General features: G+C 28.8%; 2 protein-coding genes across 2 annotated transcripts; one reads left to right on the plus strand and one right to left on the minus strand.

The window, feature by feature from the left end:
- Positions 1-13,519: 13,519 nt before the first annotated feature.
- LOC135922602 (uncharacterized) lies at positions 13,520-14,767 on the plus strand. The gene has a single exon (XM_065457009.1). The coding sequence runs from the start codon at positions 13,562-13,564 to the stop codon at positions 14,684-14,686; it is 1,125 nt and encodes a 374-aa protein (XP_065313081.1). The 5' UTR covers positions 13,520-13,561; the 3' UTR covers positions 14,687-14,767.
- Positions 14,768-20,046: 5,279 nt separating this feature from the next.
- On the minus strand, positions 20,047-21,897 carry LOC135930814 (trypsin-1-like). Its single transcript, XM_065467603.1, has 5 exons — positions 21,866-21,897; positions 21,527-21,660; positions 21,240-21,386; positions 21,047-21,192; positions 20,047-20,268 (listed from the first exon to the last, which is right to left on the minus strand). Exons 1-5 carry the CDS (start codon positions 21,895-21,897, stop codon positions 20,047-20,049), a joined length of 681 nt encoding a protein of 226 aa, XP_065323675.1.
- Positions 21,898-23,391: the final 1,494 nt, after the last annotated feature.

Genomic DNA, 23,391 nt, shown 5'->3' on the forward strand with positions numbered 1-23,391 from the left:
ATATAGCGAATAATCTATTTTCCAGATAACTATAAAATATTGATAAGGACATCAAAAAATATCTTTTAAAGACATTGTGGGATAAATAATATAAAAATTAAATTTAAATATCATTTTTCTTAAAATAAATAGATGGCGTTAAATAATTAAATGAAAATTGTTGCATATTTAATATCAGGAGCATTTATTAGTAAGATTTGTTAAATTATTAACTGTAGTATATTCTCTAACTGTCAAATATGTCTGTAAAAGTGGAATTTTACCTAGTATTTTATAACTAATTCTATATAATAGAGTAAAATCAACTATATGTCTACTTACTTTTTATAAATAAATTACTTATAATTGTTTGGAATAAATTATTACCATGCATTTATATATTAAGGTATATACAATACAAGTAATTTATTATATTTTTATTTTATATAAACTAATAAAAATATATTTCAGATTTGTTCCAGGCTTATATTAAAATTTGTAAAAATATTTATGACTATATATAGACTATAGTAACCCGGCCAAAGACCCAGGAAAAGCGGGCCGAAGGCCCGCCCTAAAGGGGGTCTGGGGGCGAAGCCCCCAGTAGTTTTTTAATTCCCCCCCCCTTATGAAAATCCTGGCTACGCCTATGAACCTGATCAAATGAATATTACTGAATCGTATTGAAGTATGAACTATTTTTATACATTATGAAAAGCAATATGAATGCATTGGATATTTTATAAAATTGAATTTGGGATAAAGATACAACTGTGAATCTGAATTTAGACAATGAATAAATTATGGAATATTATAATGAATGAATTATGATTATGTGATGGTTCTGATATTGAATGAATTATTACAATTGCTGACAAAGATCAATTGGGTGATGAATGAATTGGCAAAAGGAAGAAAATAAGAATTAGCTAATTTGGTACAAATGAAGAATGAATTGAACGGATTTTGGGTAATGATTATTATTTATTATGGAAAAAATTTATCAAATATGAAGAGCTATCTGGCATGAACAAAGTAAATAGATTCAAATATGATTTTGAGATTATGGCTAAGTTGTGAAAATTAATTTGGGGATTAATTTGAAATAGTGATGATATGAAATTAATTTTTGGAAATTGATTACTCAGTAAAAATTGAACATTATGTGAAATAATATTCTGAAAACGTGGATACTAATGATATAGTAAAATTACATGGCAATTTGGTTTTTGGATTATGATTATTGATCTAATTTAGACATCACATTAGGAAAGAGTTTACTGATAAACTTGACTAATATGGACATTGGGAAAGTAGTTACTGATAAGAGAACCTGGCTTGAACATTGAGGAATAGGTTACTGATAAAAGATGGCTAATTTTAGGGATTGGAAATATAGTTACTGATAAATGAACCTGGCTAATTAGACATTATTATAAAAATTGGGATGGGATTCTGGGTTATCACATCATCACCTGAATATGAGGATGATTAGGGGTATGAATTAGCAACCATAGCTCCCACTCCCTATTCAGAAAATAATTATAATCGATATTTCCCATCGAAGACACTCGAAGTTAAAAAGGGATACTAAATCGATGAGGCCCATAGACATGGACAAGTGATCCGACTACTCAGTTAATAATAATAAGGAGGAGTAGTTGGGATAAAGAGGAAATTGGTGGTGGTTCTTGGGAAAAGCGATAACGGATTATCAAGGATCGGTCAACGTTTAACACTTATGGACTGCCCATGTGAGTACGCTTAGTGGCAATGGTGGGCTCAAAATTTATGATTAACGCTATGCTGTCCAAGCGATAACGGGATCCTGGAAGACCGTTCAAAATTTAACGCCAATGGGACAATCCTTGCGACAAGGCAAGGTTTTCAGGATTATATAAAAGGAGTAAGGGAAGGGGGGTGGTATAATTAATGATTAGCTATAGCTACCGACCACAGGGATTGATAGACAAGAATAATTAGTCTATATCATATGTTTTGGATGAAGGTTCGAGAACAGGATTGCCATGTCTACCCCATCAGCGGGAAACTCCCGCAATTTTTAAGTTTACACGTAGACATCTATCTCCCGCAAAACTACAGCAATTGGAAATCTCCCGCAAAAATCTACCGCAATTTTTAAAAAAAAGTATTTTAACGTTTTTAATATGTATAAATAATAATTTTGAGAGACATTAATTGATTATTTTTATATTTTTAAAATAAATTTTAAATATTTATTTGAAAAACATATCTAGTTTTTAAATTTCTTTCTATCCAGTTTTTATCCAATAAGAAATCAACATCATTTCATTCATATAAGTCAGAACAGGGAACTATATCAACATCGATTGCAATACAAAAATATTCTCAAAAATAATAAATAATACAGATGCAACTACATTTGCGGAAATCGTATACATCTATCATGTTCGAGAATGATTGCTGGGGATTATGAAATTGGTTGAAGATGCTTATAATGGATGTTTATGATTTTTTTATTATAATGTTGCCAGCGTCTACATGAGCGGGAGGGGTAGGAACAGTTTGCATCCTATTTTTTGAGGGGTTAGACTGCTTTAATGGGGGTAGGATAAATTTTTTAGGGGGTTATCTATTAAATTTTAAGATGAAATAGGACAAATGTATTGCTGTAAAAATTAATACTTTTATTATAGAATTTTTATAATACAATTCATCGACCAAATCTATATATTGCAAACAATCATACACATTGTTTTTCAAATAAACTATCCTTTTAAATGTAAATTAAAAGCTTTAGATAATTCAGCAAGCTCATAATGCCATAATAATTAATTCATTGTAAATAATGGAGGTTTTAATTGAATTTATTATCTAAAAAATAAATTCTTTATATTCACAAAATATCGATAGTTGGTAGTAGAGATAGATTAATTTAAGTTATACTTTATAAATGAAAAGAGTATTAATAAATAAATAGATGAAAATAATAATAAAGAGTCGCCGCCAGAAGGCGGAGAGGATTTTTTAGGGGGGTAGGCAAAGGTTTTCGAAGGGGGTTTGCATCCAGTGAAAATCCTGTCATGTAGACGCTGAATGTTGCGATCGGATATAAATGATTAAAATTATTTGAATAAATGGTTTTAGTTGAAATAAAGAATTTCATGAAGTCCAAGTTATATATACATATATATGCTACAATATTAAATATAAAATTTAAAACACACATGCTAATTTAGATTTAAAATTGAAATACTTGTTAATTTTTCAATAATGGTCTCATCAATCTATTTAAACAGATAAAGCAACTAACGGCAAGCCCAATCTTTTCTTAGGAAGAAAATTGTTGATCAGTTACTTATGACATGGGTTATATGCCTGCAATCAGGGATCTCTACCATTATAGGTAGGGGTAGGAAAAGGGGTCGAGGAGGGGGAGGTTATGACGTAAATTTCATTAAAATTGAATGAGGGCACTAAAGTTATGAAGCCGCTATCGCCATTTGAATAAAATTGAGAGCGTCAGGGGTTAGTTTATATTTAGATTTCGTTTTTGTAGCTTATTTTTATCTGAATTTCTTTTTATGGCTAAATATAATTTAGATAGTATTAATTAATAGCCGCGGGCTAAGTAGAAAAGAAATTGAAAGAATATTATATATAAAATTCCATCTAGATGTTAATTAAAATATAAAAAATATATGAGATCAACAGGGATGTATTGCAGGGGGGGGGGGGGGGGTAATCCCCTCTGATAATTTTATTTTGATTTTCAGCCTCAAAATATTAAATTCTTATCCATTTTTCATTTTATTATTTTAATTAAAATTAGAATTAGAATTTTTATAAAGTCAAGAATATAAATTGTTTTCCTCTTCAGATTTTTTTATAGCCAGACTAATAAATTGTTTTACTCTTCATATTTTTTTATAATCAGACTAAGCCTTTATGACATAGAAGACAGTAAAGCAAGTTTTATTTTTCAATATTTTTATTTCTATTTTATTATCAACTTAAATAAAATTTTGATTTCTCTCATTTTGACATTTTTGTGGACAATCTAAAAAATAATCAATATTAGGTAAAGAAGATAAATCTCATTCTAAATATTAAATTTAAATAAAGGCTAATAAAAACCCTACTTGTTAGATAAGAAAATCTGGAGGGGGGGGGGGGCTCTTGACCCATTGTAATATTCTAAAAAATAAATATTATTAATACATTAACGGTTATCATAACGAGTACACAAGCTTTCCTTTGAAGTATGCCTGGTGATTAGAATGTTTAGAATCATTTGAGAATTTTAACAGATTTCGCTCGATTCAGAAGTTAAACCATTTTAAAAAATATACCCTTAAAAAGGATCCAAAACTAAGATTAAAAATAGACCAATTTATTATTCTTATAAAAAGCATCACAGTCCCATCTAATGGATAGCTTTAAAAGCGAAGCAATGACTTGAATATATTAATAAAATAATTTTAAAATTTTCCGATATCTACTTTATACAAAAGGAAAATTTCTATAAGAGCCTAGATGCGGTTTGGAGAGAAGCAAATAAAAAAAATCAACCAAATATTCAAACTAAATGAATATGAAAGGATTGCTGAGCTTCGATAATATATGGATGAGGATATTTATAATAAAAAAAATTTTTAATTTCTTAACTTTCTGGTAGACACTTTATCCTGCAGTACTTCCAAGCAGGGTTGCCAGGTCAAAATTTTCAAATTGCAGGAGAAATCTGGTATTATGCGGGAGAAATATGAAAAATGCGGTAGAAATATAAAAATTGCTAAAAAATAATATTTTGCGGGCCGGCCTGGATTTTGAATTGATTTAATTATCCGCCTATTATTTTTAATAATTAGTTTATATAAATACAAAGTCGGTAACTATTTTTCAAAATAAAATAACATCTTGATTTATTAAAATATAATAATTTATAAAAAAAAACCAACGATCTTTTTTAAATATAAAAGAATGTAAACAAGTTAAATTTTATTAAAAAAAACGATTTTAATTTTACAATTAAAAATATATTTTATGCGAATTTCCCGCAAAACGACCGCAATTGGAAATCTACCGTGTGTGTGTATAACATTATAGGGATAGGCGCTAATACATAATAAGGTACTCAAAAATAAGAAATAATACAGATGCAACTATAGTTGCGGCAATTGTAATCACTTATCTTGTAGTACAACATTCACAGAGATACTTATCATCACAATGTTGGTAGAATATTTTTTCCATTTAACGACTCTATTATAAATGAAAACTATACTTATAGAACAAAAATGAGCAAGGCTATCATGAATGTTTTAGGATCTATATCTAGGAGGTCAATTCTTGACGATTTGAAAGTTGGGCATACATATGCAATTCTAACAGATGCATATAATAAGGGAAATATTAAAATATTTCCCTTGATCCTCCGCTATTTCAGAAAATTAAGGTCGTTTCAATAACACTATTAAAATTTTTTCCCTCAAATAGTGAAAAATCCAAAGACATAGCTAACCATAATGGTAAATATAGCAGATTCGAGATTATTAATAAATTGCATGTCAGCTTTCTGATCTGATAATGCCTCACTGAATTTTGTAAAAACTGAATGTATTTACAGAATTGAGTCAACAATTTTGGTTGCGATATGTTCCTAATACCCGCCATCGATAGAATTTTAAAATTTTATAAACCTATAAAAAATATTTCTTAAATATAGATTATAAAAGTTATCCTAACATTTTGAAAATTTTTTCAATAATGAATGGCAGAGTATATTTAGAAATGATTCATATATAGGAAATCTGCTACATGCTGTTAATGTGTAGTTGCAATCAGAAGAATCTTAACAAAGATTCACAAAATTATGCTGCAGATGTGTTCATCTTTACAGTTAAAAATTGACAATTAATTTTATAGTGCCATTGCTAAATCTTAATTATATTTTATTTAAGATTTAAATAATAGAACTAAAGGTTTACCGTCGTTATTGAGATATTTATAAAATTCCTGGCATGGCATATTATATATTTGTTTGACCATTAGCTCGGCCTTTAATGTTGTTTAATCAATCCGATTTTTCTCCTTTTTCCAAGCAGTCCTCATCAGGGTAAAAATGCGCTCAGGTGAGGCATTAGAATGAGGTAAGGAGAAGGCATACTCGCATATTTTTTCCAAGCATGGGGATTTATCGTTATTAAGAAAAAATTTTACCCATTTCTCCTCTGCTTTTAGATCATCCTTTAAGTATTCTGGCGAATCATAAAAAATAGAGAGAATTACAATCTCATCAAACAAGACATCAATGTCTTTCGGTATTTTTAATATATTTATTAAATTACAAAAACCATCAATTGACGGTTTCTGTTCCAAGGTCACAATATTTATACATTTGTAAATAGAGTTATTAAAATCAAATTTTGATTGTAAATATTCTAAAATTGTCTTAATAAAAATATCTATTTCATTTAAAAATGTATTAATTAGAGTATTATTTGAACATTTTAATGGAATATTTTTATCAATAGCGGCATAAAATTTATTATCAATCTTTAACTGTAGAGATGAACAGAGCTGTAGCATGATTTGTGAATTTTTATTAATAAAGAATATTCTGATTGCAACTGAATATTAACTGCATAAAGTAGATTTCCTACATGTGAAACTAATCCCAAATATGCTTCTGCCATTTCATACTCGAAAAAATTTTTCAAAATTTTAGGAGAGCTTTTAAAATTTTTATTTAAGAAATATTTTTTTAAGGGTTCGTAAAATTTTAATTATACATTGGCAGGTATTAATGATAACCACCTGATAGGTACATATCGCAACAATTCACACCATTCCAAGTCAGACCACTTCACCAGCTCTTTTAATTCATTACTCTTTTATTTGATGAACTAAATTCGTTAAAAAATTTAACAATTATTTCGACATTCACAGATAGTACATTCATTGCCTTCTTGCAAAAATTATGTAGTATATGGCATATACAGCCAATTGGTATTAATTCATTATTGTGCTGCCTCAATTCGGTAACTTTGGTTTTGGCAAAAATTTACAGGCATTATCAGCGCAGAAAGCTGGCATGCAAATCATTGATAACCCTGAATCAGCTATATTTACCATTATGTGGCTAGCTACATCGTTGGATTTTTCACTACCCGTGAAAAAAATTTTAACAGTTTTATTGAAATGTTCTTATTTTTGTTGAAATAGCGAAGGATTGAGGGAAATATTTTAATATTTCTCTTATTAGATGCATCTGTTAGAATTGCATATGGATGCCCACCTTTCAAATCATCTAGAATTGACCTCTAGGATTCAGGTACTAAAACACTTGTGCTCATTTTTGTTCTGCCACAAGTAAGGTTTGCACTTATATTGGAGTCGTTAAATATCATGAGAAAAAGATTCGACCCACATTGTGATGATATAGCCCTGTGAATGTTGAACTACATGATAGATGTATACGATTTCCGCAAATGTAGTTGCATCTGTATTATTTATTATTTTTGAGAATATTTTTGTATTGCAATCAATGTTGATATACTCCCCTGTACTGACTTATATGTATGAAATGATGTTGATTTATTATTGGATAAAAATAAAATAGGATAGAAAGAAATTTACAAACTAGACATGTTTTTCGTATAAATATTTAAAATTTATTTTAAAAATATAAAAATAATCAATTAATGTCTCTCAAAATTATTATTTATATATTAAAAAAAAATTGTGGGAGAAATTAAAAAATTGCTGTAGATTTTTGCTGGAGATTTCCAATTGTGGTAGTTTTGCGGGAGAGAGATGTCTGCGTGTAAACTAAAAAATTTCTGGAGTCTCCCGCTGATGGGGGGAGACATGGCAACTTTGCTTCCAAGTATGAAAGGAGCACTCATCTTATGAATTAGATCATGGTAAATAATAAAGTGAATTTAAGAGTAAAGAATTCGTCAAATTTAAAGTTCATAAATATAAATTCATTCAGTAATTTGCAGGGGAGTCGCAGGCCTTTACAATCTTAGGTGGTACAACTAAAAAAAACTTCATGGGGCGAAACCCCTACACTCCCAAATTTGCGGGTTTTCGGTGGGTTTTGTAAATATAATACTTATAATTTACTAACTTTGAACAATTATTCTGAATTTTATATTTTGTCATTTATTATATTATTTATACAAAATAAGCTAGCATATAAATAATTAAAACAATACAAGATTTCTAAAAGTAATATTTTAATACAAAATCTATTTAAGTATAAAATATTTCGATTGCTGATATAAAAAAATTGATAATGGTTTTTAAAAACCACATAATATAATATAATTCTTAGCAACTTACATTGTCAAAAGGTCATTCATGATATCATTTTAGACAATATTTTATAGAATGGACTAATAAAGAAAAATTTATAAGCCTAACCAAATCAATTCTTGAAGAAAAGAATATAAACGACCAATCAAAATCACAAAACTATATGGTAGTTAGAGCTTCCTATTAGATGACATGATGGAAGCTAGATAAGTAATCGAAAAAATTATGGTAAGATATTAAATATCTAAAAGATTATCTTCCATTTTTATTGATATATTAACTACTACACATTTGACCATTATTGCTTATCTAAAATATGCAATCATATGCTCTCAGCAGCTGTAGTAATAATCTTAAATTACACAGCCACACAAATAATAGATGCTTGTTAATCATAGTTATGACACTCACAATGTTAACCATATCAAAATTTATTAGGTTAGATAAGTTGATAAAACAAAAACACTAAAAAATCTTTAGAATAAATTATGTAAATATATTGAAGCCTTGAGTTATTTACACGGCAAGGATGCCATATTAGAAATGAAACATTTTTTAACTATAAAATAAGAACCAGAGTGATATCATGAAATCAATTAAATATATTATTGTCGCTCCACCTCTAGTTGGTTTATTATATCGTAAGTAGTTTGTAATATTATCAAAAATATAATCGCATTAAAAATTTAACTCGAAACTGTTTTTCAAAGAAGGAAAAAATAGCTTTCCTAAAAACACGTAAAAAAGGAGAAGAAAATATATCTAATTTATTACATCCATTATGGGATGAATAATAATATGTTTAATTTTTAATAATATTTTATATAAATAGATGGCGTTAAAGAATTGAATGCAAATTGTTTCATATATTTATTATCAAAAGCATTTATTAGTAAAATCTATTAAATATTAACTGTAATATATTATATAAATGTCATATACGTCTGTAAAAGTCGCATTTTACCTAATATTTTATAACCAATAATATATAATAGAAGATTATAAACTATAAATCTACAAAGTTAAAGAAATCTCTTATACTTGTTTGGGGACCTTGAAAATATTTTTAGGAAGAGGCATCGTAATTAAATTTAAAATGAATAATATAGTTAATTAGGGATTTTGAACTCGGCTAATAATATTAAATTTGTTAATTTTCAAATAATAAATGATTATATAATAATTTAAATAATAAAAGTCAATTAAGCTTCAACTGTTAATGCTAAATTAATATTAAGTGAGTGATATTGATATTCTATAACACAGAATTTGATTGCAAGCTGACATAGTAAAAATATAATTTATATATATTAATCTAATCTAATAATTAAAATAGTATTCATTTAATAAAAATTTAGATAGTGTTATTAATTTTTAAATAATAAAATTAAATCAATATATTACTTAATAGAATTATAAAAAAATCTTCAGAAGGCAATCAAAAAAATTTATTTTTAGTTCAAGTCAAGGGGATATTAAGGAGCCATTAAAAAAAAAATTTTGCTTCAGAGGGCTATACAAATTTTTTATGGGGCTAGAGCCCCTGTGCGCCATCCTCTAGTGACGCCACTGGTAATTTGTATAGATATCGGTAGTAAAATTTACTCAACAAGACATTTTTATTCAAAAAGATTTATTAGACACCTTTCCAGACTTTTTTTTTAAATTTCTATACACATTAATTATTTACCGAATCTTCTGCATAATATAAATTATTTTTTTTGAAGATTTTAGGTAAAAAAATTTACTGCTATTCCTAAAAATAATATTTTTAAAAGAATTAGGAAAACAAAATAATTTACAATTTTATCGAGGTCCGAGTTTAATCCGATTCAAAAGAGATTAAAATCAAGGTCCAAATTTCATCAAGTCCAATTAAATATTTTACAAGTCCGACCGACCCATTCGGAAGGATAGAACTCATATCGGTATGCTCAGGACTATAGTTTATATGTGTTGCTGACCATACAGCGTCTACATGACAGGATTTCCACCGGATGCAAACCCCCCTTCAAAAACATTTGCCTACCCCTCTACAAAATTCCCTCCGTCTTTGGCGGCGGTGTCTCCTTATTATTATTTTCGCCTTTTAAATTTATTGATACTCTTTTCAGAGAATTTATAAAGGATAACTTAAATTAATATATCTCTACTACCAACTATCGATAATTTGTGAATATAAAGAATTTATTTTTTAGATAATAAATTCAATTAAAACCTCCATTATTTACAATGAATTAATTCTTATGGCATTATGAGCAAATATCTAAACCTTTTAAACATTTAAAAAGATAGCAGAAAGTTTTATTTGGAAAACAATGTGTATGATTGTTTGCAATATATAGATTTGGTCGATGAATTGTATTATAATAATTCTATAATAAAAGTATTAATTTTTACAGCAATAAATTTTGTCCTATTTCATCTCAAAATTTAATAGATAACCCCCCAAAAAATTTATCCTACCCCCATTAAAACAGCCTACCTCCTACCCCCCCCCCCTCAAAAAAATAGGATGCTAACTGTTCCTACCCCTCCCGCTCATGTAGACGCTGTGACCATATGTGTAATCATATGATAGAGCTCAGCGCCATTATTTCTAGGTGCAACCTTGATCTTGTTAAAACTTTAACTATCATTAATTTTAAATTTTAATAAAATCGGTATTATCCAAATTTTTTTTCAGTTTTATTAAATAAAAGTATATTGTTAATTTAATTTAACAAAAAGAATTATTTCTTTCTTTCATTTAAAGAAATATTAAATAAAAATGTTGATCGAAATTGATATTTAGGAGTCAGAGCCAGAACTAAAGTTTGGAACCGAAACCAGTTACTGGAAATCCCGGAACCCGGAAGAATGTAGGAACTGAAACCGAACCTGGGACCCTCTCTTAAATTCATAATAACTATATTAAAACTCATTTAAAAATTTTTAGGAAACTTACAAAATGGAAAGTAATTTTTATATATGGACAATGTGTCATTTTTTCAACTTCAAATCCATTTTTGAGCATGTTTCTTAAAATTTAAAAATCTGATTTTTCCGGAAATATATTTCAACATGTTAAGAATATCTATCTTATAAATTGTAGGCAATTTTGCAGTTAACCTTTTAGTCATTTATAATTTATATAAAAAATCTATGGAAAAACTAGTATAAATTATATTAAGTTAAGAGTTCTCGTCAAAATTGTCTGAAATTTTTAGAGTTTATGTTAGATACATGATGGAATACATTTTCGGTAAAATTAAATTCTTAAATTTAAAAAATTAAAAAATTAACACTCAAAAATAATTTAAAATTTAAAAAAACATTTCCGGAAAAAACATCTCGCTAACATATATAAATATGTTTAAAATGTTCATGTGATTCATTTTGATAGGTTTATTTATTGTTATTTTTTAAAAATTTAATTGCTTTAAAAAGTTTGGAATTAAAACATGAACATAGGACCCTTGTAACAAAGTGAAATTTGTAAACTGGAAGCAATTAGGAATCAGTGTTCCAACTCTAGCTAGAATGCAAATTTTCTATTAGGAAACAAAGTATCGATTGAACTACCAAAGCTTGACAATCTAATATATATTTCTATTTCAGGCATTTAAGGCTTCATCTAGAATATGCAACATTCCTCAACCTTCTCTTCTTATCACACTATCACACTTTATTAATATTTAGTTGTTCCTTGAAAACAATAAAGAATGGAAAGCTTCTGATTTGTTTTGGAATGTATATCATCTCGATTTATGCGTGAATTTTTTTATAAAAAAAGTGAAAGCTAAAATTATGGTAGATAACTCAAATTTAAAAATTTAACGGCATTCTACCTACAATTTGTACTTACTTAAATGACCGATCCGGCCTTGCTTATACCTATAACTAAGCTACATTTTTTTCTAAGGTTGCATATAGATTTTTATAGCTTATAGCACATTTTTAACTGTGGCTATTATGCCCATTCTTCATCTATACATATTAAAAAATATATATTTATGTCTTCGAGCATGTGAAACCTAAACAATAAATTTTTATTCAAAAAAATTTATTAGGCACGTTTCCAGACTTTTTTTTAAATTTCAGACTATACCTGTTAATTATCTCCTGAATCTTCTGCATAATATAAATTAGTCACCATTTAATCGTTAATACTAATTATTTTTTTGTTCTTTTATTAACGATTAAATGAAGTCACAACAATGATGCGAAATCGCTCCAATTGAGCCAATTTTTAAAAATGGCTAGCTTAGTATTTTATCCTGATAAATATTAAGCAAGCCTGAAGATTTTGTTCATAAATGGCACAAAGGTTTGGATATCTAATTTCGAAGCTTAGGCAATACATTTCTGGGTAAAATATTGAGTTCGTCGATTTTAAAAATCGGGTTATATGGAGCGATTTTGCATCACTATCTACAAATTTAAATATTTTTTATTGAAAAAAAATTGATGCTACAAATTATTATCGTATATGGTCTAAAAGTTTTTTTAAAAAACTGTTTTCAAAGAACATTAGTTGTTTGTGACAAATAAAAATTACTTGATATTTAAAAAATATTATAGGAAAAACTGAAAGATAAACGCATGGATTACAATTGTAAATTTATATTTTGACAAGACATCAAACAGGGAAATAGAACTATGACATATAAAATACGGGATAATTTAACTATTTGGAGTGCCTAAGGATAAGAAAAAAATCCGCTTTTACAAAATTAAATAGCCATAATTAAGAAATTATATATTTATAACAAAAGTTATGACACAAAGAAAACAATAATCATTTATAACAAGAATGTGGAATTTATACGATAATTTGGGAAATCTTGTTGATAAATAAATCCCTTCATTATACTCTAATATTTTCCACAAAAGAAATTGTTATCATGAATATTACTAATTTGGGCATTATTAGTGATTAGTTATTTTAATTGTGGACATTTCCCAGATTAATTAAAAATTCATATTTAGAATAAAATCAACTTAGGCAGTTGGGATGGATACAATTCATTTCGTTGTTTTATTATTAATCTGGCAGTTAATCAAACGATTTTATTGAATTACGTAGTTTAAAAAATATTATAATATTTATGTAATTTGATTAAAATTTTATGCAATCATTTTATTCATGACAATGATTAATGATGTAATAAATAAATTTTTCTTGAGCATATTTTTTTTTATCTTAAAATTAATAAGTATTTTTAACAATACAGCGTTCTAGTTTCTTGTATATTTAAAAACACGCAAATATTATTCGATATCCTCTTAACAAATGGCAGAAGTTCAACCATTAGTAGTTGATAATGGGTCTGGGATATGCAAGGCTGGTTTTGCAGGTGATGATGCTCCGCGTGCAGTATTTCCCTCAATTGTAGGTAGACCTAAACACAAAGGTGTTATGATGGGTATGGGACAAAAGGATTGCTATGTAGCTGATGAAGCCGAGGCTAAAAGAGGTATACTAACTTTAAGATACCCTATAGAACACGGTATTGTAACTAATTGGGATGATATGGAGAAAATTTGGCATCACACATTTTATAACGAATTGAGAGTAGCTCCTGAAGAGCATCCCGTTTTGTTGACTGAAGCTCCTTTGAATCCTAAGTCTAACAGAGAAAAGATGACACAGATTATGTTTGAAACCTTTAATGTTCCCGCTCTTTATGTCGGTATACAAGCCGTGTTAGCTTTATATGCATCAGGAAGAACTACAGGTCTAACTTTTGACTCAGGAGATGGTGTCTCACACACGGTTCCAATCTATGAAGGGTATGCCTTGCCTCATGCTATCATGAGAATTGATTTGGCAGGTAGAGACTTAACGGAATATTTGCAAAAGATTTTGACAGAAAGAGGCTACTCATTTACCACGACTGCTGAAAGAGAAATAGTTAGAGATATTAAAGAAAAACTCTGCTATGTTGCATTAGATTTTGAAGAGGAAATGAAATTAGCCGAAACTTCCTCAGAAATTGAAAAGAGTTATGAATTACCTGATGGCAGAATCTTGACAATAGGCAACGAGCGCTTTAGATGCCCTGAGACATTTTTTAAGCCATTCTTCATTGGAATGGAATCTGGTGCTATTCATGAAACCACCTACAACTCTATAATGAGATGTGATATGGATATTCGTAAGGATCTATACAATAATATTGTATTTTCCGGGGGATCTACTATGTATCCTGGACTGAAGGAAAGACTAGAAAAGGAAATAAGAGCGTTAGCACCCCCAACTATGACAATATCGGTTTTAGCTCCTCCTGAAAGGAAATTTTTGGTTTGGATTGGAGGATCAATCTTAGCATCTCTATCAACCTTTCAATCTATGTGGATAAATAAAGAAGAGTATGATGAAGTTGGGCCTTCTATAGTTCATAGGAAATGTTTTTAAATTATTTATATATTTTTTAAAATTATATTTAATGATAATTTTCATCATAAACTAGCTTTTTAAAATAACGCTTTAATGATATTTGTTTAATGCCATATATACTATGCCAAATAAAATATTCAACTATTTGTAATTTATATATCAAGCTTTATTGGATTTAAATAAACCTTAATTAAGAATATACGGAAGGGCGTGGGGAAGGCTGGCCATTACTAGTGAAGAATTTTCTATGAGTTTACTATGTTAAATGCCTAAATTTTATATTTTTCAGACTTACATTTTTTTGAGGTCTGCATAAAAATCTTTGAATTAAAATAAAGTGATTTTTTCTAAAAATTTTAAAAAATTTCTAAGAATTATAGAAAATATTAAATAAGATATAATATCTAATAAGTATATTATAATTAACTTTATCCCATACCAATAAACTATCATTTTAAATATTGTACGCTTAAAAAAAGATATGAAACATCCTTATTTAAAATATTTTATTATCGATAATTACAATTCAAGGGGATTTAATAACTTAGTAGTCAGTAAAAGTAATTAATTTTTATATAATTTCAAATATTTAGACGTCTGTTTGTTATTTATCATTCCTGCGAAATAAAATAATCTTTCCACCCGCTGATTAAGAAAATATTAAGAGTATTTTAAATTATAATGAAGAAATGTTTCCTAAAAAAATAATACAAAGATTATATTTTTCTTTCAAATAAATGATTAAACCTGATTTAGATTAAGTTATTATATTAAGTTTGCTGGCTTATAATTATTTTAAAAAATTAAACATTTATGGGAGTGCTAGTAAATCTTTGGACACAACCCCTTATGGATTACATCACCTATTTTAGGGATAAAAGTATTTTTTTTAAAAAGTGATCAATACTAATTCTATATAATATTTATTGTTTGAAAATGGCAAGTTGTTCTTTGCGGTCGTAAACGTTGTTATTTAAAAGGTAACGGTGTCACTATTAGGAATAATATACTAAAATAATGCCTACTTTTTAAGTTATTCACTACTTTATATTTAATTTAATTTATTATAACTATATTAATCATTTTTCTGTTTTCTTTATGTTAAAGTTAATTTTTTAATAAATTCTAGAAAATTTTAAAAATTTTTAATAATTAATCCTTTTTTTATTTGAAACCTCTCATATTGAGCATCTTTCTCGCTCGTTGCTCGATTTTTCTGACATACATATTCATCATTCCTTCGCTATTTTTGCACATCAATCAACAGACCTCTCACAGGTGCTTTTGCTTTATTATTGGCAGCATTTTTTTTATTTTTTATACCTATGGCCATTCCCCACGAACGCAGAATCTGCCCATCCTGCATGAAACCAATACATTTGGAGAATTTTTTGTTCATGGACCAATCTCTAACAGGTGTCCGCATTCAAAACACACGCCTCTTTCTCAGATCACTTACTCGCTTCCCCCCCCTCTCATAGATTCTCCCTTAAACCAAGTAATCGGTGCCTCATTCTCAGATATTTTTCTTAATTCCACAAAACCAAGTATCATAACGAAAATACCCAAAGGAGCGAGAATACAAGTAGCTAAATCTCTCAGCAACTGCATATCTTCTCTTTTGCAAAATTTTAACAAAGAAGAAGAATGGTTAAAATTTTTAAACTTTGGGTACAATACTTTCAAAATACCCGACATATCACTCCAAAAATCATTAACTCAACAAATAAAAGATGCCTGTTTAAACATCAACACTCATCTTCATGAGTCCCAAATCTTCAGACATCCCATAAACAAAAAAAAAATAACCCCACTTCAACAAAAAGCCTCATTGATTTCGAAGAAAATTGACAGTCTTAATATCAATGGGGCCCTCAAACTCATTTCAACCAATGACACTCTGGCGGAATCCAATTTAGAAACCTTAATTAAGCTTCGATCAAAGCATCCCACAACAACATTTATGCCAATATTGCCCCAACCCTTCTCCCATTGTGCAGCAGATTTCACACAGGAAGAAGTAAGGAAAGCAATCCTATCTTTTCATCGGGATTCGGCTCATGGTCTAGATGGGATTAGACCAATTTTTTTACAGGACATTACCTCTCCTGTGATCTGTACACAGGTTTCAATTCTCACTAAAATCACAGACTTAGTCAACAAAATCCTAAATGGAGACGTACCCAGCTTTATTACCCCCTTACTATTCGGTGCCAGACTCATCGCACTCCAAAAACCAAACAAGGACATTCGGCCCATCGCCATTGGTTCAACTTACCGTAGATTGGTCGCTAAATTAATCGCATCTAGAATCAAACACGATGCCGCACACATTCTAAGCCCCTATCAACTTGGTGTAGGGATACCTGGTGGGTGTGAAGCTGCTGTGCACTTAACAAGAATTCACCTTGAAAATAACCCAAAAAACGAATCCCTAGTAAAAATTGACTTCTCTAACGCCTACAACACTCTTTCGCGCAACACGTTCCTACATTCAACTTGCTTCCATTTCCCCGCTTATACCAAATTTCTTTTCTCTTGCTACCAATCACCAACAATCTTACAATTCAACAAAGAAAAGATACTTTCTGTCGAGGGTATCCAACAAGGTGACCCTCTCGGATCCCTTCTCTTTAGTCTTGAAATCAATGACATGATAAAATCAATAAACTCTTCATGTACTCTATCGCTCCACGCTTGGTATATTGATGATGGAATCTTGAGTGGTCCCAGTAGTGAAATTGCCAAAGCAGTCACCATAATTAAAGAAATGGGCACAGCCATTGGACTTTCGCTTAACCAGAACAAATCTGAATTCTCACTTTTAAATTCTAATGCTCCCAACACTCACGATTTCAAATTCACATCAAGCGTTGAATTAACACATCTAGGATCGCCTGTAGGAGGACACGAGGCAATAAAGCACCTTTCTTCATTCCACACTCGACATACTCCTTAAACTGGAGGACATTTTTACACTTCTTCCATCACACAAGTCCTTTTTTTTGCTAAAAAATTTCTTTTTTATACCAAGGATTCTTTACGCACTTCGGTCGACACCAATTTTTAAATATCCTATTCCTCTCCAAACTTACGAAAAAGGAATAAAGGACTTAACCGAAAAAATAGTAAATATCAGATTCAACGAAACCGCTTGGGCCCAAGCAACTCTTCCAACCAAATTTGGTGGTCTCGGCATCAGATCTCCACTTGACTTAGCAACAACTACTTTCATATCGAGTAGTCTCTTGACAAAGCCAATAACCACCCCCCATAATTCTAAAGAAGACCTTTCCTTAATCGTGGCTATGGATATTTGGAAAACAAGGATCAATGCTGATTCTCATCCCCCCACAGCCCATAAACAGAAAGACTGGGATGCACCAGTGGTTGCTCGCTGCGTTGAAACTCTCTTATCTAGCATGCAATCTACCGACCGCACCCTATTCTCTTCCTTGCTCAATGGTACGGGACATGAGTTTCTTGAGGCCATCCCATCTACCAATCTTCAGCTTCAACTATCCAACAATGAATGTACCCATGCCATCGGCATTTGTCTAAATTGTTCCATCACTCACCCCCACATCTGCTCAGGGTGCAACTCGCCAGTTGACTCGAAGGGTAGACATAGTTTACATTGTCGCTCCTGCAATGGACGATTCATCAGACACAAGCAATGTAATACAATCATCCAACATGCTCTGAAATCCGCCCAAATTCCTTCCACGTTAGAACCACAGGGTCTTTTTAGATCTGACGGTAAACGTCCTGATGGGATCTCTCAAATCCCATGGAGGAGAGGCCAACTTTTGGTATGGGACTATTCCTGTATTGACCCCTTGGCCCCATCCAACCACGCCATCAACATCCTTGACCAGATGGAACAACTTAAAATTTCTAAATACACAGAAATAATAAACGATCAATGCTTCATCCCAATCATATCAACCACTCTTGGCACCTTCGGAAAACTCGCCTTAGCATTTTTCAAAAACTTAAGATCACAAATCAGCAAACTCTCAGAAGAACCACGAGAGGGTTTTTTTCTTCGTCAACGATTATCCATAGCGATTCACAAAGCTAATTATATCAGTTTCAATGGTAGCCTTCTAGCCAAAGAGCTATCATATACAACGCTTACGTCCCTTTTTCATTTTTGTTTCCCTGCGTCACACCATCTCCGTTCTTTTTTTTAATAGTATTATTATATATTTTTCAAACATTTTTAAATATATTAAAATTTATTATAATGAAAATTTAAATTATTATACCTTATATTGATAATAAACTATATTTTAACATTTAAATAAATATAAAAAAATACAAATAGATATCTTCATTTGATTCCTCTTTCAGCCATTATATTCCTATTTCAACTATTTTTATTGATCTATTGTAAGTCTTCAATTATATTAGAAGAGATTAGTTCTAGTGAGGATGCTATTATATAAATTATCTTATCATAACCTTAAGGGCCAAATAAGTAGAAACTATATTTGGTTCGGTTTCTTTTTTTTTGAGAAAATATATTGATAAAAAAATACAAATCTTGGCAAGATTCTTTCCCAAGATAAGAACAAATCCTTTTTTTTGTAATAAAGAGATACCGGATGACGAGCTATCAAAAATTCTTCCAAAAAAAGAGGCGCATTTTTAGAAAAAGAAAAAATGCCTTATCAATTTCTGAAAACTAAAACCCTGTTTATGAAATATAATATATCTTTCCCATCCTCCGCACCTATTAAACGCGTGTTCAGTAGCCAAAAACAGTGTTGAGTGATAAATGATCTTAAAAACTTTGAAAAACAATTACCTATATAATCGTTATATAAAATAAATTATCAGAATATTTATAACATAATATATTAGTATTATTATATATACTGATTATTTATTTATTTGGATCTTGGATCGATTAATAAAAATAAAGGAAAACAGTTTATTCAATCTTTTCACATATAACAGTTTGATACATTAAAATAAGTTTAGATAAAAAAAAATTTGTAGGTAACGGACGTTACTGTTTTTGCAAAGTAACCTTGAATTCACAGTGGCCCGTTTGCGATCGCGATTTAACAGCTGACAGTTTTGTATAATCTGTTTATAAGATCATTTTTTCTTTATTAAAATCATTATTTCCTAGATTATTATTATGAATTTAATTAAAGATAAAATTAATATTTATAAATGAAAATTCATCTTATTAACAGATTTTAAAAAACGATTAACTGTTAAATCCCCATCGCAATCGCGACACTATGAATTCAATTTGGGATTACTTTTTTAAATAACGTCGATAGCTCTATTATAAATTGATTTTTGTTATAATGAGTGGGTTTTTCATTCATATATTATATAAAATAAACAAAACAAAGAATTTATATTATCGAGTTTTGTTGCTTGTAATCTCGTTTGTATTTAGCTATCTTAGGATTAATTTTAGAATTTATCCAGCTAAGATAAGATGTAAGACATGTATAAACCCCAGGCCTTAAGGGCTCGCCACACTCATAACCCCAAGATGCCACGCCAATCTGCTTGAAAATCGATTCATTGTTGTTGTTTTTAACTTTAACTACCAGTGGACCTCCAGAATCACCCTTGTTTTAATATAAATTACATATCCTTTTATAAAAATATATATATATATATATAACTTTAGATAATTACCAATTAAATCTTACCTAATTTGATCTCTTTAAAATCTAGATGTTAATTTCTAGGAATCTATTTTTTTTTGCTGGACCAATTTTTTTTTGTAATCATTATAATGAGGTAAAGAGCGATTTCGATAATTTGAGCCTAAATATTCTGTCCCTTACATGTTCAAGCAAGACAACCTTTACTTTACATAGTATTTAAAAAAATCTAACATTCTTCTAAAAAAAATACACGAAAAATAATTCTCTCCAGTAAATTTTTTTTTAATTCTCGAAAATAATCACCCCTCCTCCCTCCTTCTCAAACAAATTAAATTTAGGGTTTTTCCTCAGGGAATTTTTTCCCTTTACCATTAATTTTATGGTGTGATATTGTTAAATATTTTTATATAATATAATTATTACAGGATTTTTATTTATATAATTTAAAACATCCTTTTTTTCTTACAAGTTATAAGCTAAAAAGAGACCGTTATATAAAATAAAATAGTATAATTAATTATTATTAATTTTTCTAAATTAATTTTTAAAATAATAATTTAAGAGCCATATTAAAATACCTTTTTTTAAAAAATAAAGCTACAATAATTCTTAATGCTAACTGTGTCAATATTGATTAAAAAAATTGAAAGCTTCTTGTCTCATTTTTTGGCTTGTTATTAAGACTATTTCAAGGCAGTTCATAGTTAATTTAAATTTAAGAAAAACTTAGTATTACAGCGCAACTATCCTTTTTGCCTCGTAAATAACCGGCGCATATATAAGATGTTTGAAAGTTCTCGTTATTGTACATCTTTCTACATTCAGTGTTGTTGACAATAGGTACAGTAGCCTTTCTCAATGTATTGGAGGTAGAGGATAAAACTATAAATTATGGAAAAATTTTTTTATATGATTTAAAGTTATCTTACAATTATTATTCCGATATTTTCCCCAACCGGCAATGTAGCCCTCATAACCATGGTATTCATTGCAAGATTCATTGAAAGTTGGTAAACAAGCAAAATTGATCCGTCCTTCCCTATTTGGAATGAACACTTTATCCAATTCGATAAGTGCTACAAAAGAATTATTTAATGATTATGTTTTAAAATATAATTTTAAAATCTGTTTATTTAAATTAATTTCAAAAGAAACTTATTACTTTTTATAATAAATTTTTTGAAAATATTAAAGATTATACTCTATTATTTACTACCTATATCATTAAACAACTCTTCTAGATCAAAATTTTGGTGCAAAATTATATTTTCGGCTGTGTAACGCCTTTCGTAATTGGTGTTCTTAGTGAGATCGAAAGCACCCAATAATATTTGATTGCGATTATCCCAACTATATTATAAAATAAATTATATAACGTAAGACTTTACTGTTTCAATTGTTTAATCTTAAAAGTATGAAATCAAGGTAAATAAGTTTTCTTATTATTTATAATTTAGGGACATTTCATTAAAGTTTAGAAAATATTTTAGCCGCATTAAAATCTAGGAACGACGCATGGCTTAGTCATGTTCCTTTGGTGTTTTTTTTAAAATACATAGAATATATTATGTTATCGACAATGTGCATATTCAGACAATCTGTGTAGTATATCTCATAAAAATTGTCTGAAATTTATAAGGTACATCCCATCACTGTGGTATCCACGATTTTCATAAAGGGGGAGGGGGAGGGGATTTTTTTAAATCATAAATTTATTGGACATTTTTAGATTTCCCTCTTTGAAAAACTTTGGTTAGATTACATTTCTTTTTATTAACTTAAGATATTATTATGAAAACCACCTAATGGGTGAATGAGGGAATTTTCCGTGAATACATTTCAGGCAAAATCATTTAAAACATGCCAAATAAATAATTTAAGTTGAAAAAATAACAAAATACTGTGCTGAGTGCGTTTTCCGAAATTTAAAGATCTGATTTGACCAAAAATGTTTTCCAATATTATGTAAAATACATATATTCTATAAATTTCGGATAAATTGATCATCAACTTTTACGCTTTTAATTTATATTTTAAAATGGCGCTATGTTTTTCATAAGTATGCTAGCTAAAACAAGTAATCAACTTGTTTATTTCTAGCCCTTTTTTGCCTGGTGTTCCTATATCGGAAACTTTATTTCTTTGGTCTGGAATAGTTTCTATTTAGTATTTTAATTTAATTCCCCCCCCCCTTAGTTGACAGATCCTTTTTTACATATTTATTAGCTGTTAAATTTTATTTAAATATTTATTTTTAATAATTCCTGATTTGTATTAAGTCCATTTTGTTAAAAAAAAATTGGTTAAATTATTTTTTTTAAAAATAATTTTTAGACATTATTTAATTAATAATATTTCTCAGTTTTTGTTTTTCTTAATTTACGTTGAATAATTAATTTTATATTTTAAGTTCCGATATTAGAGCACCGGGAACTCAAACGAGTTGTAATTATTTTTCAATTTCTTGGAATATTGACTAATTTTTATCATAATTATATCATGCAATATTGTCTAATTTTTAATATAATTTTTAAATTTCATGCAATATTGTCTAATTTTTAAGATAATTTATAAATTTTAGAATATTATTAGACTTATGAAGTAAGAAATCACATAAATAATTATAAAATATATTATAATTATTTATTAAACATTTATTTAGCCATTATAACATTGAAAAATTGCTGTTATATTGGAGAATAAAGGTTTTCAAACAGCATCTATTTATTTTTAGCTATCTGGTGATAGAAATCATTAAATTACACAATATCCCCAATTCTCTCTTTCTTCAAAGTCAATCACAGATTTATTTTAACCTGCAGAAAATTTAAGAAAATATTTTGATCATAAATTTTTCAGTTGCTATTTTATTTCTTGAAATACAGAAATAACCCTTAATTAGGGGGGGGGGGGGAGGTGACTTAAATCTTTAAATGAATTATAGTACAAAGTCCCAGAGAATGTAAGGTATGATATAATGGATTATCGGAGTATTATATCTGGTATATATTTAATTTCGAATAACAAATTTTTACTTTTTCACGCAATGACCAGCAGTTAGTACAAATTTAGGATGTATCA

This window comes from Gordionus sp. m RMFG-2023, chromosome 1, assembly GCF_954871325.1.
Source record: "Gordionus sp. m RMFG-2023 chromosome 1, tfGorSpeb1-WG-v2, whole genome shotgun sequence".
Taxonomy (NCBI): domain Eukaryota; kingdom Metazoa; phylum Nematomorpha; class Gordioida; order Chordodea; family Parachordodidae; genus Gordionus; species Gordionus sp. m RMFG-2023.

What these genes read in the sequence shown, in the direction of transcription:
- LOC135922602 (XM_065457009.1), top strand. Translation starts at nt 13,562, where the DNA reads ATGGCAGAAGTTCAACCATTAGTAGTTGATAATGGGTCTGGGATATGC.
- LOC135930814 (XM_065467603.1), bottom strand. Translation starts at nt 21,897, where the DNA reads ATGCACATTGTCGATAACATAATATATTCTAT. An exon ending in GATAACATAATATATTCTAT is followed by an intron (nt 21,661 to 21,865) that starts GTATTTTAAAAA and finishes TTTATAATATAG; the next exon opens with TTGGGATAATCGCAATCAAA. An exon ending in GCAAAAAGGATAGTTGCGCT is followed by an intron (nt 20,269 to 21,046) that starts GTAATACTAAGT and finishes TATTAAAACAAG; the next exon opens with GGTGATTCTGGAGGTCCACT.